A 20,621-nucleotide genomic window follows, 5' to 3' on the forward strand; every position below is an offset into this window, starting at 1 on the left:
AAAGAAAGATGGTACCCTTTGCAGAAATAGAGTATTGTGAAAGGCAGAAAGGTTTAGGAGGAAAGATCAGTTTTATCATTGGCATACTGAGTCTGAGATTCCAATAGAACATACAAATGGTTGTAACTAGGGGACCAAGAAATTCAGGAGAAAGATTAGAACAAGATACATAGATTTGGCTGTTACCTACATATGGGGGAATAATTTAATTAGAGGCAGCTAGGTAGTATAGTAGATAGAATATTGGACCTGGATTTAAATTTTGCCTCAAATACATAATAGGTGCGTGACTCTAATCTCTGTTTGCCTCCATCTCTTCATTGGTGAAATGAGATAATAATAGCACCTACAATCTCATACTTTCCACCTCCTCAAATTTAATTATGTTTATTTTCATACAAGTTGAATCCCCCAAGTAAAGTGTTAGTTCATTGAAGACAAAGACAATTTTTTTCTTTTTATTCCCAGTGTCTATCATAATGACTTTTATGCCCTTGACAAATGGTAATTGAATTTATTTAAATATAGGTTACCTTCCTACATCATAAGTCAGTTCTTTCCATTTTTGGATAACTCTAATTGTTAAGATATTCAAGAAATATAAAATTGGAAGGAAACTTATAGGCAATTTAAAAAGAAAGAGAAAGAATTTACTCAGTCACATAAGTAGTCATTGGAAGAGATGAGATTTGAACTGGGACCTTCCTCAGACTCTAAATCCATTGACATTTTTCATTATATAGTCCCTCTCCCTACACTGGTACTATTTTTGATCCAATGAAAACTTAATTATTTAAAAGAAGTTAATTGGGGAAGCTAGGTGGCACAATGGATAGAGCACTGGCCCATGAGTTAGGGGGACCTGAGTTCAAATCCAACCTCAGAAACAATAATTGCCTAGCTGTGTGACCTTAGACAAGTCACTTAACCCCACTGCCTTAAATAAAAATAAAAAATAAAAAAGAAGTTAATTGTTTGACTATTGAGAGTCATTGACTTTTGGAGCCCATTACAATAAGATTTTTTTTTCTAGAATTAGGTAAATTCCATACTCTAAAATATTTCTTGGAACTTGAATTACTGAAGAAATTTTCTTTTCCTTTTTTTCCCCCAGTGTAGCTTATATATCACACTGGATGAGACCCAACAGTATCTTACTTTATGTAAGAATCTTTGTTTCCTTTCCAACCCATAAATGTTAATTAAGTTTCTAACAGTATATGGTGTATCAGTATATGTTCTCCTCCCATAGTAACAAGTTGGCAGCTATAAGTTGTAGAGTAATATGAATAATAGGTGATGTAAGACTTAGGAAGAGTCACAGAGTGCAGTAGAAATATTTTGTTTCAGAAATCAAAAGTGGAAAAAGTGAACTCTATGTCCACTTGTGACCTATTTATTAGTCCCCAATAGTACAGCAAATTCCTTCAACATCTGCGGCTTTAGGGTGAATCCTTCAAGAACTCTTAATTGCCATTCAGCTTGATCCAAGTTTATAGAGCAAACTATCCATTGAACTCTCAAAGCTAAAAGATCATTTTGGCAATCTTTCCAGCAGTGCTAGAACTGCAAGTGGTTAAATATATAGTAACTGTAATCCTTTAACTGGGTGCTGCCCAAGAGACACTTGGTGATATTGGTGAGAAAGGGCACCTCATTTAGAAAGGATGATCTCAATCATGTGCCTATTTAGAAGTGATTTTATGTTGTTAGGAGCATATGCTATTGAAGGATTGTGTATTGAAGCCATATATTCTTAAAGGGCTATGGAATCCAACAACCCTTGCTTTGCTATACTAAGGCAGTTTTCTTGGAAGATGGCTCACTGGGAGGGCTGAGGCAGTAGGGAATAGGGAAATGTAAATGAAGCAGATCCTATGAGGAGCTCTAGAGACCTTAGTTGCATAAACCAAATGGTTTGCTGTGAATAGTGACTCTTTCCTCCTTCTCCTCATATCTCCTCCCCCATTGGATTTTTGTTTTTATTGTTTTATTTTAATTGCTTAAATTTCACTTTGGCAAATGAATGAAATGCTTCATATATATATATATATATATGCATATATATATATATACATATATATATATATATATATATATATATAATCAAGAATTCCTAACATAACATGATCTGTGCTACATTAATCATGTTGGAAGATTTCCACCTTAGAGTGGAATGTCCCTAAACAAACAACTCTTACATTATTAAAATGGCATGTGGTATTTGTGGGACATTAACATAGGGCTTGATTTCTACCCAAAGAAACCAAAGTTGGTGAACTTAGTCAATTCAGGCAAAAATTTGTTTCCTTCCCTTTAGTTTGCTCATAAAGCTGTAGCAGCAGGCACATAATGAATATGGTTAATAACATTATTATCACTAAAAATATCACCTTAAGTATACCTTGTAAATGTTTATTTTTTCACTATTCCCTAAAATCGATGTCCCCCAATTTTTCCCTCTTTTCCTTCCAACAGGGGTTCTTAACCATTTTTGTGTCAAGGATTCTTTTGTAAGTCTGATGAAACTTATGGATCAGAATAATGTCTTCAAGTACATTAAAAATACATAAAATTACCAATTATATTAAAATATAGTTAGCAAAACAACAAAAAACTTCAGGGATCCTGTTACCTTCTTCCCATTCCTATTGGAAATTAATTGTAAGAATATAATATTTCTCTTTGAAAAGGGTCATGGTGGAATCCAAGGAAATGGTATGGAGTTAATAATATTATTTGCATAAGACAATCCATTGTTATTTCATGGAGTTGAATGGAAGAGAGATCTGGACTCTGATCATTTCGCCTCTCTAATCTTGGTTTCCTCATTTATAAGTTGAATACATGGGGTCTATGATCTTTAACAACTCTTTCATCAGTCACTGAGACATCATCCCACCCAGGTATAGCTCTGGGTTATAGTTGTGAGTTCTTTTGAGCCAAGAATAGCACAGGGTATGGTACTAGGTTCAGAAAATCCTTGTTGATTGATTGATATAGCCCCTTAGGAGTAATTGTTTCTTATAGTACATACAAAATATTATTAATATCACTGAACTAATAGTCAAGATTTTAAAGATTACTGGTCCTATAACAATGATATCAGGAATGATCACTTTAACAAACCTGGAAAGATTTGACAAAGATCTGGTCCTATTTTTTCTTGATTGAGAAAACAATTTCCACAAATGGTTATAAACTTTTTAACAGCAGAGATATTGGGTATATTTTATTAAATGTTATAGAGCATATTGTGAGTAATTATGACACTGATTACACATCAGTACTCTTTCTGTATCACATAGGAATACTTTATATATTAATTTATATATAATATGTACATATTTTATAATAATATATAAATATTATAATAATTATGTAACAATTTTTATAGGAAAGCTGAACCAAAGACCAGGAGAAGCTAAGACAAAATCCCTATATGGTATTTTTGTGGAAGCAATAGTTAATTCACAATATTCTATAGACTGGACTGAAGGAGGCAATAGATGAAGTGTTTGAAAAACAGGTTTAAAACCTGGCATTGATTACAGCAAATCATTAATTACAGTTTCAATTATCTGAATATCTGCAGGCAAGGGGACATAGAGTATAGAGTGCCAGACCTGGAGTCAGGAAGACTGAGTTCAAATATGACCTCAGATACTTACTAGCTTTGTGACCTTGGGCAAACTTAACCCTGCTTGCCTCAGTTTCCTCATTTATAAAATGAACTGGAAAAAGAAATAATAAAAATTTCCAGTATTTTTGACAAGAAAACCCCCAAAGGGAATCGCAAATTGATGTATACAATTGAAACTACACACACACACACACACACACACATCACACATTACACACTGCCAGCATTATCTGTAGGAAAGCAGGTAATAATATCTGAATTTGCTTTGGCGATAATTTTCTCTTTCAAAAGACAGAGGAATCCATAAAGTTAAAGACTATTCTTTTTATTTACTTATTTATTTTTTTTGTTTTTTTTGCAAGGCAATGGGGTTAAGTGACTTGCCCAAGGCTACACAGCTAGGTATAAGTGTCTGAGATTGAATTTGAATTCAGGTCCAGTGTTTCTCTACTACACCACCTAGCTGCCCCTGCAATGGGAAACTCTTAAGTACAAAATTCTGAAGACAAGAAGAGAAAAAAGTTCTGATAGGACGAGAAAGGAGAGATGTAAAAAAAAAAAACCCAGTGTAGATTTGAAGAAAACACACCCTCCAACTCAGATCTGAAAAAAAAAATTCCTTCTGACTCAAATTCTCTGATTTAATTAGGAATTCAGATTAGGAGCTCAAAAGAGAGGTCAGAACTAGAGATATAGATTTGATTTTTAGGAGTCATCTGTAAAGAAGTGGTTATTGAAGTCATGACAATAAATGAAATTGCCTAGGAAGAGGGTATATATATATATATATATATATATATATATATATATGTGTGTGTGTGTGGGTGTGTGTCCATACATATATAAATATACACATACACACATATTTATGTATATGTGTATATATATTTCATTAGGAGGAAAGGTAATGGATCTAAAGTTGGCAGAGAAAGAATAACCCGTCAGGAGTTTGGAGAGTAGAAAAATGAAATGGAGATGAGAAAGCAAAAGAAATGGACAACTACACACTTGGAACTAAAAAAACAAATTTGAAGGCATTTTTGAAAGGAAAGTAGCTACATAGTGTGAGTGGAAGATGTCTGTCCTCCAATGAATAATAAAGTTGAGTTAGAAAAGCTGTTAAGCCAGAGTCAGAAGAGTGGTATATTAATGCCTCCCAGGTGAAGGGTATAGAAGCAACTATTTGTCAACTTGTGAATAATATTATAGGTCAGTTGCAATTCCAGGGCATATATTCAATAAATAGCTGAAGACCTTTCAAGACATGTCAAAACATATGACCAATGCTCATTTTTGGTGATACATTTAGCCACAAATGATACAATCAGAATGAACCTAGAAAATATTATGAAAATGAAGATAGGCAAACAATTGAAGACCTAAAGGGCAAAGGTATTTTCCTCATTGCTGTGTAATAAAAACAAGAGATATAGAAGAGGAAAAAAAGATTTACAAAGTAAATGTGGGGCTAGGATTAAAGATGGTTCCTGAAACTAGGACTTGAATTTCTAGACAATGGCTTAAAACATAGGCATGACAGACTTCTGACTGAAGTGAAAGTCTAAAAAAAAAGAATGTTAGAATGCATGTATTTGGGGTCTTACAAGAAGAACTTTAAAGTCTTAATCAAAAGGGTTTTAAATTTTAAAGACTGATGAAGAGAGAAAACTGCTTTTATATATACATATATATGTATATATATACACATATGCACACACATATCCATCTAGAGACCATTCAGAATGGCTAAAATGAAGGGTGAAAATAATATACTAAGAAGTTTAGCAGAGACAAAAAGTCAAGAAAGTACCCAATAATAAAAACTGTGTTTTCCATTTTGATTTATATTCCTATTTTCTATATACGTGTTCCAAATCAGGCAATAAACATGAAAACTTTGAGACCTTAACCCAATATTTGGGTTTGGACTTCTTGGTGCTATGAAACTGGAATATGGCTTTGAATGAATATTCCTTTACTCAAAATTAATAGGACTGGTTTCAAGTGAGAAGTATAGGGATAAAGTTGCATATTAAGAAGGCATACTCATAAACTTATCAAAGAAACGGGTGCAAGAAGCATGGTAGAGAACACTTGGGTGAAGGTTACTGGAGGAACAAATAATAGCTCTTTTGTCATCTGATTATAGTTTCAGCTCACCTGGACAGAGATAGGAAACAGCTGAAGAGTCTAGGAAATAGATCAAAAGCTTTGTTCAGAAGCATGATATCTTAGTGATTAGGGACTTTAATTATCCAGACGTCAGCTAGAGATCTCTCTGCCAGAAGCTGAGTGGCTGCTGACTTTGTGAAATGCCTTAATGCTTCTTTCAAACTTCTAAAAGTTCAGGAAGAAGGGCAGCTAGGTGGTGCAGTGGATAGCACACCAGCCCTGGAGTCAGAAGGACCTGAGTTCAAATCCAGCCTCAGACACTTAATAATTGCCTAGCTGTGTGACCTTGGGCAAATCACTTAACTCTATTGCCTTAAATAAATAATTTTTTAAAAAGTTTAAAAGTCAGGAAGCAACAGGCAGAAATTATACTGAAGATCTTCTTGGAACTTGTCCCAAGAAGGTGGAATGAATGAAATCTTGGAGAAAAATGATTTCAAAGGCAGTCATAGTCTGACATAGGCACACCAGATTTTGGAAGAGTAGATTTCAGAGGTTTCTGAGGAAGCCTAGACAAGATCACATAGAATAAATTCTACACAATAAATCACACTAGAAGAGTGTGCAGATGACACAAAGCTGGGAGGGATGATTAACACACTGGATAATAGGACTGGTCTAAATTTAATAGGATGAAATTCATCTGAGATAAATTAAAAAAAAACTATTTAAAACTGGCAATGGACAGCAGGCAGCAATTATTAAGCTCTTAATATATCCTAATAGCTATGCTAAATGCTAAGGATAAAAATACAAGTATTAAGGAAAACAACTTGTAATTCCTGCCATCAAGGAGCTTCCAGTGCTTTTTCTTTTTAATATGCTTTTATTTATATCTTTTGTTTCTTACATCATCATAATTATCCAAGGAGCTCTCTTCCTCCCCCTTTCAAAGAGCCATGCCATATAACAAATCATGTATATATATATATATATATATATATATACACTACACAAAGATGTATCTATGCATAGTCACATATTACATGTTGCATGTATATGTCACTCACATAATATACATGTATTAGATACATAATATTAAAATTGTGTGATTTTTAGAAGTATTTAGAAATATAAAGACACATCCCTCCAATGAATCTCTATTGCCCCTAGAGTCTAGAATCAAATACAAAATCTTTTGTTTATATTTAAAGTTCTTCATAATGGTCCACTCCTAACTTTTCAGGCTTTTTAACTACCTACAACATACTCTTCTATCCAGTGACACTGGCCTCCTGCTTGTTCCACATGCAATACACTCCGTCTTTCAGCTCCAGGCATTCTCTGCTTCTCCCAAACCCCACACTCTCTGACTGCCAATTTCCATGGCTTTAAGACCGTACAAAAATCCCATCATTTACTGGAAACCTTTTCCTACTCTTAATTCTTGCCTTACTCAAGTAAATTATTTTTTATTTGTTCTGTTTATGTGTTGCTTTGTATATATTTGTTTTCATGTTGTTTCTTCCATTAGATTGTAAGCTCCTTAAGGATAGAAATTGGCTTTTGTCTCTTTTTTGGTATCCTCAGAATTTAGCCCATTGTTATATGTTCAATTAATGTTTACTGTTTGATTGATTAAAATAATATATTTCAGGGACAGTTCAAGGTAGTACATGGTTAGTTGCTAAGTTCATTGTTTAGACACTACAACTACTACAAGTTGTCCTTTGTTATAGAAGAGAATATTCAAACAAGAACTTTGAAGCCTGAAATGGAAAAGGGGTTTGTTGTTTAGATAACAATGAAACAAACCCCAGAGTCTTTGATTTGAAAGGTAACTTGTATGTCATCTGGTTCAATCTAGCCTGAACCCATGAGTCCCCTCTACAACCTTCCATACGTGATTGTTTATTGAGATCAAATTTGACTCTTTGAGACAGAAGTACTAGTTTTTAGTCATACTTTGTGCATTAATTTGCAGATATCTGAGGCCTTGGTTTTAAGTTTTGGTTCCTTTCTTAGATTCTAGATCCCATTAATCTCTGTTGCCATTCCTCCTGTTTTATCTTATAGCTAACCTGATAGTATCTGTCTTTGTGAATATAGCAGTTTTCTCCCTTTATTTAAGCAATAGTCCATCCATAAAGTCAAATCTCATTCTCACTTATCTTTTCACAGAACTATTTACTTCCCAAAATTGTCATCCTTTGCTGAAACCCCATTTTTTTTATCAGCAAGTAATGAAAATCCCCCACCTTCCACTAAACTCTTCAGTTTCTATACTAAGATTTCATAATTCTCAATTGACTATAAACTTCTGATTACACCAAATTGCCTTTTGTAATATAATGTAATTTAGTTTTAAAATATGACACTATATAGAGCTTGATTCTTCTTTCAATCTTGTAGGAAATTGCAGGAAGATATATTATGAATCAGTTATATAAGGAAGCTCCAATGATTCTTCAAACCATAATATATTACCCAGAAATCTTGGAAATACTTGCTAACTACAGGGAATGTATGTTATGTGGAAAACACATTCTAAACTCAGGGATAGAGTGTGTAATTTTTATTCCTCCAAAGAAGGTAAATTATGCTTTCCTTATGAATTTGAATTTCCCTTGTCTAACCCTTTTGAGACTAGATACCTTTAATAGAGGAATTGATTTTTGTATTTAAGTTTTGAGTTCAGTGCTGCTTCATTTTTTCAAACAGAAAAAGTGACATTGGGTTAATTGGGTTAATTAATGAAGAGTTATATAGTTACATAGTTAAAGGAATTTAAATTAGAATAACATTTTAGTTTGCTTATGGATAGTCCTCAAAACTGACAAATTCCTGAGCCTCTATCTTTCCTATATAGGCACTTTGACAAGAGTCACTTTATAGCTAAACCCCACATGGCTGTTATTTTTATGCATATGGCTCTGGAATTTTAACCCCTTGTCAGCTGTGTTCTTAGTCTCAGATCTCGGATATGAAATGAGATTTTGTCATATTGTAATAAAAATATGAATCATATGCACACACACACACACACACACACACACACACACACACACACACACACATTAGATTTTGAGCACCAACTCCTTAGGGGATTACACTCTCTTAGGCTGCTTTCCATGACATTCATAGGTTCTGATAGTATGTTTTACTCAAATAGTCTATTGTAAATAGAACAAAATTGACTAACAGAGACAGTTGCCATATCTTTCCCTTAGTCTTTCTCCCTACTCCCACTTAAATTTCTCAGTATGCCTGGGAAAATTCTGATAGCACACTGTTAAAGCCTATGGAAATGAATGGGAGACAGGCATTCTCTTTTCATTTTAAGCTGATGTATTAAAGGGAAAGTAAGAGTTCAACCAGGGGTAGACAAATGAGAATTTTGATAACTCTTTGGCCTTACTTGCTAATGGACAACACTGATCATGCTGCCTTTACCTCTCTGTAGTCCCTTGTCACTCTCATCTTTCATACAAAGGTTCAAATGAGGGCACAGATAATAGTCATATTGTATAATTCCTTGATATAGCAAATCCTTTTGTGATCTAAGACTAAACCACTTCTAATGTCCACTCTCTTGAAAAAAGGTTGGGAGAAAACTCATTTCCAGAGTGGGTATGCAAGGTGTTATCAGATTTTTTTCTTAACATGGTCCCATTTAAATCATTTTAGGACCAAAGAAAGATTCTTTGTAGCAGCAAATTCTAGTCCTCTAAACATATGCAAAAATTATAATTTTTTTTCTTTTTGGATAGATGCTTTTCTGTAAAAATGTTTGAAAATTTCTATGCAACAAACCACATTTTGTAGTTGACTTTCATTTTAGAATGTGAACTATGTATATATGCCATGAAAAAGTCCCCCTATAGATTTTTGCAAGGGCCATTTGAGGAAAGGGGCTCCTGGAGATGGATCTCTACAAGTAGAGCCAAGTCTTAATTAAAAGTGTTGGTAAGGGGCGGCTAGGTGGCTCAGTGAATAAAGCACCGGCCCTGGAGTCAGGAGTACCTGGGTTCAAATCCAGTCTCAGACACTTAATAATTACCTAGCTGTGTGGCCTTGGGCAAGCCACTTAACCCCATTTGCCTTGCAAAAAACTTAAAAAAACGTGTTGGTAAAAAGCATTCCTATCTATCTTGTGACATGCATTATAATGCAATCAGCATCTGGCATTGTCTAGAGTGACCCAGATGATATCTCCATGTGGAGAATTTGAGGACATTACTTGTGGGGGAATCAGGATAAAGTGGGATGAAAGCATATATGTAGAACCTTTTGTAACTGTTTACTAAGTTAGGTGTTACTGAGAGTATTGGCCTGGAGTCAGGAAAATCCAAGTTCAATTCTAGCCTCAGATATATGAAACTTTTGGCAAGTCTCATGACTTGTCTGCCTCAGTTTCCTTTCTGGCAAAATAAGGATAATAATAGTACTTACCTTTGTTTTGAGGAACCCAACACATCTTTATAAAAGCCTTTCTCTTTTGGTATCTTTGGAGTACAAATATATAGTCATATTGATCATCTATTAATATCTCTCATGTTTTCTATGTGACAGCTCTCCTTGTTTGAATTACTGTAAGGTAAATAGAGTTGAATATGATCAGTAAGGTGTTGAGACATAAAGGTGAATAATAATGGGAAAATGATGGGAAAAATGGGAAAATTTGTAAATACTAGAAAAAAAATAACAGTTGTTAGGAAGTAGAATATCTCCAGTGGTGAAAAGTAGATACCAATGAGTGTTTCTGGGGTTTGTTTAGTGTCTAGTGCAAGAATATTACTAAGATTTTCAAGAAAGGAAGAAAAAAATGACCTAAAGAAGAATAACAAATAAATGAAAGATTGCAAGTTAAAAATTAAATCTGTGAAAAGTAATTTATAGTCATCTAGGAAAATATAAACAGCAACCAAGCCAAAGGACATTCACATAAGCTTAGGCATAAAGATGATTAAGAAGAGACTTCAATATTTAAAGGGAAAATGTACAACAAGGATAAGTAGGAGCTCATTATTAAATTCAAGAGACAGCAAACCAGTGATTATCTGATATTTCAGATGAACTCCTTTTTTATCTTTTCTTTAAAGGGGAAAATGATATTTTAAAAGGAAAGGTATATCAACATGTAGGAAATAATCATAATTTTGAATTGTGAAAATCAGCAAATATGATATAACACCCAGTTGTGTAAGGCAACTAGTTGGAGCAGTGAATGAAACATAGAACTTGGGGTTAGAAAAAAAAAGAGTTCAAGTTTTTCTTCAGATATTTATAAACTATGTCACTCTGGGCAAGTCATTTAACTTCAATCTGCCCCAATTTCATTATTTGTAAAATGGGGATAATAATAAGTACCTACCTCACAGAGTTGTTCTGAGAATCATAATCTCTCTCTCTCTCAATACATATATATATATATATATATATATATATATATATATATGTAAACAAACCTTCAAGTATTATGAAAGTGTTAGCTATTAACAACAATAACAATAAAGATGAGGCACCAAAGTATTACTTTGTAATATTATTTGATATAAATATAATTTTTAATGTGGAAATTACCCATCTCCTTGAAATGTAGAATTTCTTTTTTTTTTAAATCAAGTCAGGTCACATGTTTACAGCAGAAGAAATAACACTTCTTGTAGACAATTGATTCAAGGGATGTGTTTTTTTTTCAAGCATATGCCCCCAAGTTTTCCAAACCTGCTTCAGCTTTACAAATGTCTGGGAACTTGCCTTATTTTAGGCCCTAAATTTAATAAATTCCTGATCCTTCTTTGCCTATTCAAGTAATTCAAGCATAAGAAGAAAACCAGTTTGCTAATGCCAGAGAAACAATAAGGTGTTGTGGAAGAATCACTGTTGGATTTGGGGGCAAAGGGTTATAAGATCTTGGGATTTGACTTTTAGAGCCAGAATGGCTCATCATTTTAGACCCTGTACTGAAAACCTCCGTCACCTTATCTGTGTAACTTTAAATCTATGTAATCTCTCTGGTCCTTGGTTTCCTTCCCTGGGAAGGAGAGGTAGACAAGATGAACCCTAAATTAAGCCTGTGCATGGGGGGAGGATATAGGAGTTGGATTTGATGATCCTTAAGGTCACTCTTAACTGTTAATCTATAATCTTATTGTCCTCATCATTTTGCCCCATTCTGTATGTTAAATCTTATGGAATGGAATGTTTTGATGTGTTTTACAACTTTTACAAAGGAGCTGTTGCACCATAGATGGATATTTCTTCCTGATTTTAGAGTATTTAATAATAGCAAAATATGTAGTTAATAATCATGATAATCATTATAATAATAATAGTATAGTAATAGTTAAGTTAGTTTTTAAATAGTCCTTAAAGGTTTGCAAAATTCTTTACAAATATTTTCTTATTTTAATCTCACAACTACCCTAGGAGTTAGCTTCTATTGTTATCTCTCTTTTACAGATGAGTAAACTGAGGCAGGCAGTGGTTAAATGACTTATCCAGGGTCATACTGCTATGAATTATCTGAAGCAGGATTGTGAACCTAGATTTTCCCCAATCCAGATCCTGCACCCTATCCATCTTGCATCAACTTGCTTCATTGTCGTGTTTTATTGAGCTTGTAGAATGCTGTGGTGGTAATACTGAAAATGATCTTTGAAAAAAAATTCCTATTCCTTTAATAGTTCCCATTAACTAAAATTTATTAAATTATTTTTGTTTCATTCCTTATAGCAAAACCAGGAATTGTTCATATTTATAAAGCACTGAGCTTACTTAACTATTACCTATTTATTATCAATAATTTTAAAGCTTTTTCTTTTACATTAGTGACTAAGACCTGAAATAAGAACAGATATCTCACTTTAGTCACAACTAACCTGGGCCACATTTGAACTAGTGACCTGGAGGTAACATAAAAATCCTCATAAACCTCTTACAAAATACTTGAGTCATCCCATACCCAAGATATGCATTTGATGGTTTTCATTTCTTATAGCTACATTAGTTGAGTTTAACATTTCCCCAGATCCTCTTAAAATGGAGGAGTGTAGGAAAGGAACGGTTTGCAAAATGAACTCTCAACCCTGCACTGAATGACATAATGTAATTAAAACTACCCTCAAAAGAGTTTCAGTTGAGTGAACCTCACTATAAATGCGTGAAAACACAATATGCCTTTTGAAAATACTTGTAAAACTGTAACCCCAGTTCCATTTTTTAATGTTATGCTGCCAGTAATGAAGCATACAAAAGATTATATTTTCATAATTTTACTCATTACTTCTAATATGTGACCCTACTTTACAACACATTATTTCCATTCTAGATATCTTTGACATACACTGACAAAGTTTATCATCTAAGTAACTTGTCTAGAAAGATGAATGTGACTCTGACAATGCTGATTATTCAGTAGTCAATTCAATATACAATGCCCATTCAAAAGGATCCAGAGAGTGTCACAGTTTGTATTATACAAATAACAGTAATGATAAATGTGGATTTATTGTTCTGAAAGCTCAAAGAATATAAGGCTATCATTTTTTCCACCTCAATCAACTTCTTTTTATTCCTCATTTCACACGTGGCTTACCTCAAGACTTGGTGGATACTTTTCTCTTCCAATAGCCTTCTCACTCTGACAATACCTTATCCCTATTGTCTTTTCTTCTGATTTGTGAGTTCTTCCCAAGAACTTAAAAGTGCCCATGTCAGTCTTGATTATAGCCAACCCAGCCTAGACCTTGATTTTTTTTTTGAACTATTGCACTTAGGATTTTTCACTTTTCTTTTATGTATTGTTTTCTCCATTAGAATATCAGCTCCTTGAAAGTAGGGACTGTTTTGTATTCTCTGTGCTTAGCCTAGTGACTAGCATATAGAATTTACTTAATAAATACTTATAGGTCTGCATATCTATCTATCTTATCTCTATGGACTCCTTAATATACCTCAAAAATCACATCCTATTTCTTCTGCTGGATAGTAGTATAGTAATTTGAAGGATTTGTTTTCTCCAATGAAGTGTCTTTCACAACTTGAAGTTGTGAATTAGAATTCACTAGACATTGAGTATGCTATGTATTAAGTAAGAGATCTTTAGGTAAGTTGATTCCTCTAATGACTTGATGGCTAGAGAGAGAGAGTTAAGTTTAGAAGAGAAAGAAAGTCTTACCTTTGGTGGATGTAACTAAAGGTTTTGCTGAGAGTACATAGACATTTAATTTAATGGATAAACTCAACCAAGAAGAGAAGAAACACATGTGATATCCTGCTTCACTGCCGTACTGGATCACTGCTTTGACTTGATTTAAAGGAGCAAAAAGTTACATGTCTAAATTGCAATTCAGGTCACTGATTCAACTCAGGCTAGATTCAGACTAGTTTTCATTGATTTCCAGATTTTAGTGATACTTTATGCTTAGAAAGAGTTAGCATAGGCTTCTTTATAAATAACACCTATCTAGAGTAAGTAGGGTCTTAGAAACAATTGAATTGTAAAAAATATGGTTTTAAAGAAAAACCTATCATTGCTCCTCTCAATTTACTTTCCACTTAAAATGACTTGGTAGATGACATCTTCAACCATACTTATATGATGCCTGCAATGGAAAGATCTCAGTTGGGTGCTGAGAGCTGGTACATTTTTTAAAGCTTTCCTATTTCCATGTTCACATTCCTAGGATAATAATGACTGTCAGTGGGAAACTGTTTTGCAAGGCACTTCTGGGTAGAGGGGGTAAGGAGGGGAGGTAAATTTATCTCCATAGAAAGTTCCAGGAAATTATACAGGATGCTCAGAAAATATAACCTTAGGAATAGAGATTAATAAGTTGAAGGGAAAAAAATTACCAACAAAACTGCCACAGCAAATTGATAATAACCTTTGGTAAAGTAAATATGCCCCTAAAATGCTAAGCAAAACATTATTTTTATTTTAACTAAACAACTGTACCCCCAAGAAGGGGAATGAGAGACATAGACGCCTTACATTCCTAATCCCAACAAGAGCCAACCCAAACTCTGTCTATGCAATTCTTAATGACACAAGGGAAATGGCTTAAACCACACTGGAAATAGAAAATGTCTTTAATAGTTTCTATAATAAACTTTTCACCTCATGGAGACACTGGGCAAAAAAACCAGATATCTCTAAAGAATGTGAAATAGGCAGAAGGAAATTAGCAAACTTTCTTAAAGATAATTGAATTTTAAGTAGAAATGAATACATATCAAGAATTTTTTTATAGAGCAGTAGACTCATGAAATGAATTGGTGGGGTAGTACTTGTCTTTTAAGAATACTTTCCTTCTCACATTTAAGAATGAACTCAAAGGGAAGTTGACCTTTGGCAAAATGGTGGAGGGGACAAAGCTGGTCTTCCATCACTCTTTTCTTCCTCATTTTTATGTGAAAATTTCAAAATTTTAACAAAGACTTAAGGTATGTCTTTTTTGGGGGTAAATTTTGTGGATAAATATTTGATTATTAGAGTTAGATGGGGTAACATCTCTTCACCTTCTCTTCCTGATTTTGTCTTGAATCTTGTTCAGATCCTCCTATGACTCCATCATTTGTCTCTTTTTCTTTTCTTTATCTGACAAACCATCTTCATTTTCCTCCCTCTTTAATATCCTTATCTATTTTTATCTGTTCTTGCTGCTTTAGCTATTTTTCTGGAGTTTCTGGGGTGAGATCCCAATCCAAACAGACATGGGCATGTCCTTTGTTTCTTGCTGGCTCATTAGCCCTTGTGTAGAGAATGGGAGAGTACCACACTGCCCATTTATGGAAAGTCGATGAAGAACAATCATTTTTTTGGCTGTCACTCTTCTATGTTATGTTATTTTATATTTTTTCATGGAAATCTATTATAGACAAATAGCTATTAGATCATAAGCTATTTGAGGGCAGAGACTTTTATCTTTTTTTCTCTCCAGTGCTAAATATTATGTTTTGTGTGTAGATGTCATTTAGCTCAAATTTTGGCAAATATTTATTATATGATACTATCAGTCTCTTTTGTATTCATTATTTGTATGTATGAGATCTGTTCCAATGGGGCTGTACAGAGAGAACAAGTTTCATCTTCATGTCTTTCCTGGAACTCAGTACATAGGGCACAATTCATTATATGGACTTAATAAATTTTGCTTGGTTTGAGTGAAAGTGCTATCCAGTGCTATTGGACTTATAACTACTAATAGTAGTAGTAGTAGTAATAATAATAATAATAATAATAATAATAACTTATCATTTATATCATATTTTATTAGCATTTGCAAAACTACAAGAAAAAAATTGCCTCATTTTATCTATCTTATAATAGCCCTGGGGTTAAATTCTGTCATTATCTTCACTTTAGAAATGGGGAAACTCAGGTTAGGAAAAGTTGAGTGAATGACTTATAGTCTTTCACAGCTGCTAAGTGTCTGAGGCTAGATGGAACTTAGACCTTATTGACTTGATGTTTATATCTCTATCCACTGTAACTACTTCTCATATTTGAGTTTGGTGCTTAATGATGTAACTATTTTTATGCCCATCTATTGTTCCCCAAATCTTAAGGTCCTTTCCTTCTTTTTCACCTTATCTATCATTTACCCCCCTACATACAATGTCTATTCCTTTCTTTTCTATTTTTGTTGTGGGCTAGAATTAATCTTCTCTTTCCCCTACTCTCCCTCTCTTGTAAGCAAGTTAATTGAGGTGAGGACTTGAGGAAGTTAGATTAATTTTGGAGCTAGTTATGGGCCTTCTGGGCAAGAACAAAAAGTGTTTTTTGGGATTTTGGCCCAAGCTCCTTAGACCCCCAAAGTTCTTTGCCAACTGCTTAAAATCTTTTTGCCTGACAATTTTTATTTACTTAGATCTTCCTGAGCTTCTTTTCAACTGATTTTACCTGGTTTGATCTGAGGGTATTTGAATATATTTTTATTAAATGGATTATTGGTTTAAACCCTTGAACCCTGAGTTTATCCATTGTGTCAGATTCAGACCCTTTAAGGAAGACACACATAAAATATTATTCCTTTCTTAAAACCCAGCTATATTCTCACCTCTTATGAAACATCCAGAATGATCTCTTCATTATCTGGTTGTACTTTATTAACATCATTATTTTATTAATATAATTATTAACCCCTTCCATTTTTACTAGCAATTGACTGTCTGAAAGAGAAGAGATCCCAAGTGTTGGCCAGGAGTTATTTTCTTGTGGTCAATCTTCAAGAAAAAGGGGTAGAAATAAAGAAGCAACAGTCCTCCCTTCACTCAGTTCAATCTCCTCTTCCTCCTGAAATGCATCAGAAGAAAACTCAGGATGCCTTATGATTAAGCCAGGCCACACATAGTCCTCAGCTCCTCCTTCTTGATGATGATGAGATTAATATTCATCTATACTGAAAGTTATTTCAGTGGAATGGTCAGTTTGAGTTAACTGGAGTCTTGGTCCAAATCAACATGATATTAAGAGGATCACTGTACATCAGACCATGGAATGTTGCTCCTTCTCCCCCCCTACCCATCTCTCCCCAACTCATGACCTCTCTGGGAATGCTTTTCATCCTCTGGTAAACTCTGTGGGAGAAGCTGGACTCCTCTTCAACCTTCATCCTCCTTTAAACAGGACCTGCTGTTAACTATGGCTGATAGGTATCAACAAGGAATGTGGAGAGTTGGAGTTTTCTCAATAGAAACTGTTATCAACATTACTCACTTGATACTTCCTAGGGCAAAAGTTAGGAATTATAAAGGTCATAGATTTAGAATTCAAGATATAATAAAGGATCATCTAGTGTAGATTTACCCAAATTCTGAGAATTTTCTTTCTAAAGAAATATTTTCAGAACTTTATTTTAACATTTTTTTGGTTTTCATTGTAATCATATATATATATGTATACATATATATAGGTGTATATATATATATATATATATATATATTTATATATGCATTTTATATCTTGAAAAATACTATCCTGAGAAGGAATAACCTTCACTAGATTGGCAAATGGGCTCTATCAAAAAAAGATTAAGAATTCATGATCTAAGTTCAATCCTTTACAGACAAGGAAATTGAAGACCAAAGAAGTTGAATAATTTGCCTAAAGTCAGGCAAGGCTAAGGTTTGAATTCACACCAGCTCCTTCCAAATACATCTCACTGTTAAATCAGATTTTACCTTGCACACTTGGTTATATTTTTATAGTGAGGGTAAATCGATAGCTTAGGTTTTCATTTTTTATAGACATTTTTTATCTAAAACATACAGTGTTCCTGCTATAGTTCTTTTAGTCAGGGCATAGAATTTTAAATATTGGGTTCTGGATGAATATACTAGGAGTATATAAGTTTTTCCAGGTGCTATCAGCCTGGAAAGGCTATGGAGTATGGGTTTTGTGATAGAAAGACAACCTATCTGTTGTTTCAGGGCAAGCTGAGCAAATATCTCTATTCTATTATCAGATTATTCATCTATATTGATTACCTGGAATCTGACTCCATTAAATGAATAGAAAGTTACTTTTCTACAAGATGATAAAGGGCAGCCTCTACCCTGTATTGCTAGAACAAAATGAAGGCTCTTGCAGTGTTGAATTCTATTCACATTTCTAAATCATAGATAATTCAATCTGCCTTTCTAGTATGCTTAGTTTCTACAGTATCAATATGGGGACAATGTGAAGTATACTGCTTATAAAGAAATGAATTTTTCTTTTCTTTTTTTTGTGAGAGAATTGGGGTTAAGTTACTTGCCCATCATCACTTTGCTAGTAAATATCAAATGTCTGAGGTTGAATTTGAATTCAATTCCTCCTGACTCCAGGACCAAAGAAATATTGGGTTTTTAAAAAAAGATTTTGATAAAATTAACTTTTAATATCCTGTCTTTTCAACTTTCTTCTTTGAAAGTAAGGAAGATTTTTTATCTGTGTCCATCTTAGAACTTATCTCAATTCTGAAGACATAGTAACAGCAATACATTTGTTGAATGATTTCATACTTTTGCTTTTTTTCAAATCACTGAGAGCAGGTTTCCCCATGTGATAACAATATTTCTTAACCCAGTCCATAATGTATGAGCATTCTCAGTAGGATGTAAGCTCCTTGAGGACAGAGACTTTTCATTTTTTTTTGTCTAGAGTACCTGGTAGATAGTAGGTGATTAAATAAATATTTTTTGATTGCTTACCGATGGAACCAATGCATTTTGAGGTTAGAATAAGTTCTAGGGAACCTTCTGAGAAGTCAATACTACATCAGGTCTTCCAAATACTTATGATTTCATTAGTGTGAAAGTTATTCAACCAATAAGCATTGATTAATTGCTTACTGTATGCAAGATACTCTGCTGGGTGCTGAGGATGCAAAGAAAAGGCAAATACCACTTGTAAGAAATGTAACAACCACTTTATACTTCATTAGAAAATTCATTACATAGCAGGTAGGGAAGTCTTTTAGTGAGGAGCCTTTTTCTCAGATGATAATTTGTGGTAAGGGATCATAACAAAGCCTTTCTAGCAGAGTAAAATATTTTATGACTTGTTCTCTCAAATGTTTAGTGGTATAGATTGTTGAGAACCCAGAATTAGATTTACATAATATTAAAATATTAAAGTAGACTTCTGGTATAAAAGTAGTAGATTATGTGTCAATTATTGCTTATATGAAACAAAAATTCTTGTAAAGCAAAATTACATGATCATTCGATTAAATTTTAAGAAAGATCATTGAAGCACTTTTATTGCAAATGCTGTTTTAGAGATATTTATATTTATTTAAAAAAATTTGACCTGTTGAATTCTTAATGATTTTTCAATACATCATCATATAGACAAATTTTTATCTCATGCTTGTAAAACTTCTTTACATTTGTTTGTTTCTAGTTGCCAGTGTATGATAGCCATGATCATGTAATCTTTGACAACTCATTATGTGGCCTGGTAGGCAGGCCACAGGGACAGTAAGAATTGTTGGTTGGCAAAGTTAGGCAACTTGCACAAGATTTTGCCAATACACATAAATTATAGAGTTTTAAAAAGCATAGAAGATTATATTGAAGTTGCTACCAATAGGCATTACAGATATGGGAGAAGGAGAATTAGGAGAAATATTGAATTTTCACTTCAACATGCTTGAATAATAGTACAGAAAAGTCTTTGTACTATGAACTGTATTCAATCATATGTATCTTTTTTTTAAATTAGTGTTTGTTTTCTCTCTGGTGGAACAAGAGAGAAAGTTAAGTGTTAATGGTATGGATAATTTACATATAGTTACATGAAACTTTGAGGAAATTCAACTTTTCATTCATTCATTCAATACTTGGAGGAAATTTGCCATTTTATTCATTCATTAAATGCTTATTGAGCATTTTATTTTTCTTTTAGAACTGGAAGACAAGCTGTGAAATAGAGAAAGTACCCCATGAAACTGTAATGTGCTCCAAAACTTGCTTTGAACTACGAGAGCCTAATGTCTTTCGACTTCAGAAACGATAAAACAAGGTCAATAGATAGAAGGAAAAAAAAATACTTGAATTGTATTTTTGCACATAAAGTCTGTGATGTTTTTCCTGTCTTCCTTTCCTGTCTTTCCTTTTGTTGTATTTTTAATTTTCTGAAAACCATTGTTAACTAAATTACTGGTTAAGGAAAGGTAGTTATAATGTAAATTTTTGGCTCGCATTTTTGTCAGTCCTCTTTTAAATGATCTTGTACAAAATTAAAAAATTTTAAAAAAGAATTTGACAAGGAATTTATAATGCCTTCTCTATGCTAAATCTGCTACAATCTTCATTTTGTGGGTATTTTATAATAACATAAAAGGTTTTAGCATGAAAAAAAATATTTTCTTGA

The 20,621-nt window shown here is 33.4% G+C and overlaps 1 protein-coding gene across 4 annotated transcripts in view; it reads left to right on the plus strand.

Moving 5' to 3' along the window:
- Positions 1 to 20,621, plus strand: part of LRRC69 (leucine rich repeat containing 69) — a 172,147-nt gene that overhangs the window by 107,956 nt on the left and 43,570 nt on the right. For 2 of the 4 annotated variants that reach the window (XM_074200061.1, XM_074200062.1), the window contains 2 exons: positions 8,168 to 8,347; positions 20,154 to 20,270. The exons of 1 other annotated variant lie outside the window; for it this stretch is intronic. In XM_074200061.1, coding sequence (XP_074056162.1) covers positions 8,168 to 8,347; positions 20,154 to 20,264 — 291 coding nt within the window. In that variant the 3' untranslated portion in view covers positions 20,265 to 20,270. The remainder of the gene's footprint in view (positions 1 to 8,167; positions 8,348 to 20,153; positions 20,271 to 20,621) is intronic. One more of the 4 variants, XM_074200063.1, reaches the window with a different exon arrangement.

Source organism: Macrotis lagotis, chromosome X (genome assembly GCF_037893015.1).
Source record: "Macrotis lagotis isolate mMagLag1 chromosome X, bilby.v1.9.chrom.fasta, whole genome shotgun sequence".
Taxonomy (NCBI): Eukaryota; Metazoa; Chordata; class Mammalia; order Peramelemorphia; family Peramelidae; genus Macrotis; species Macrotis lagotis.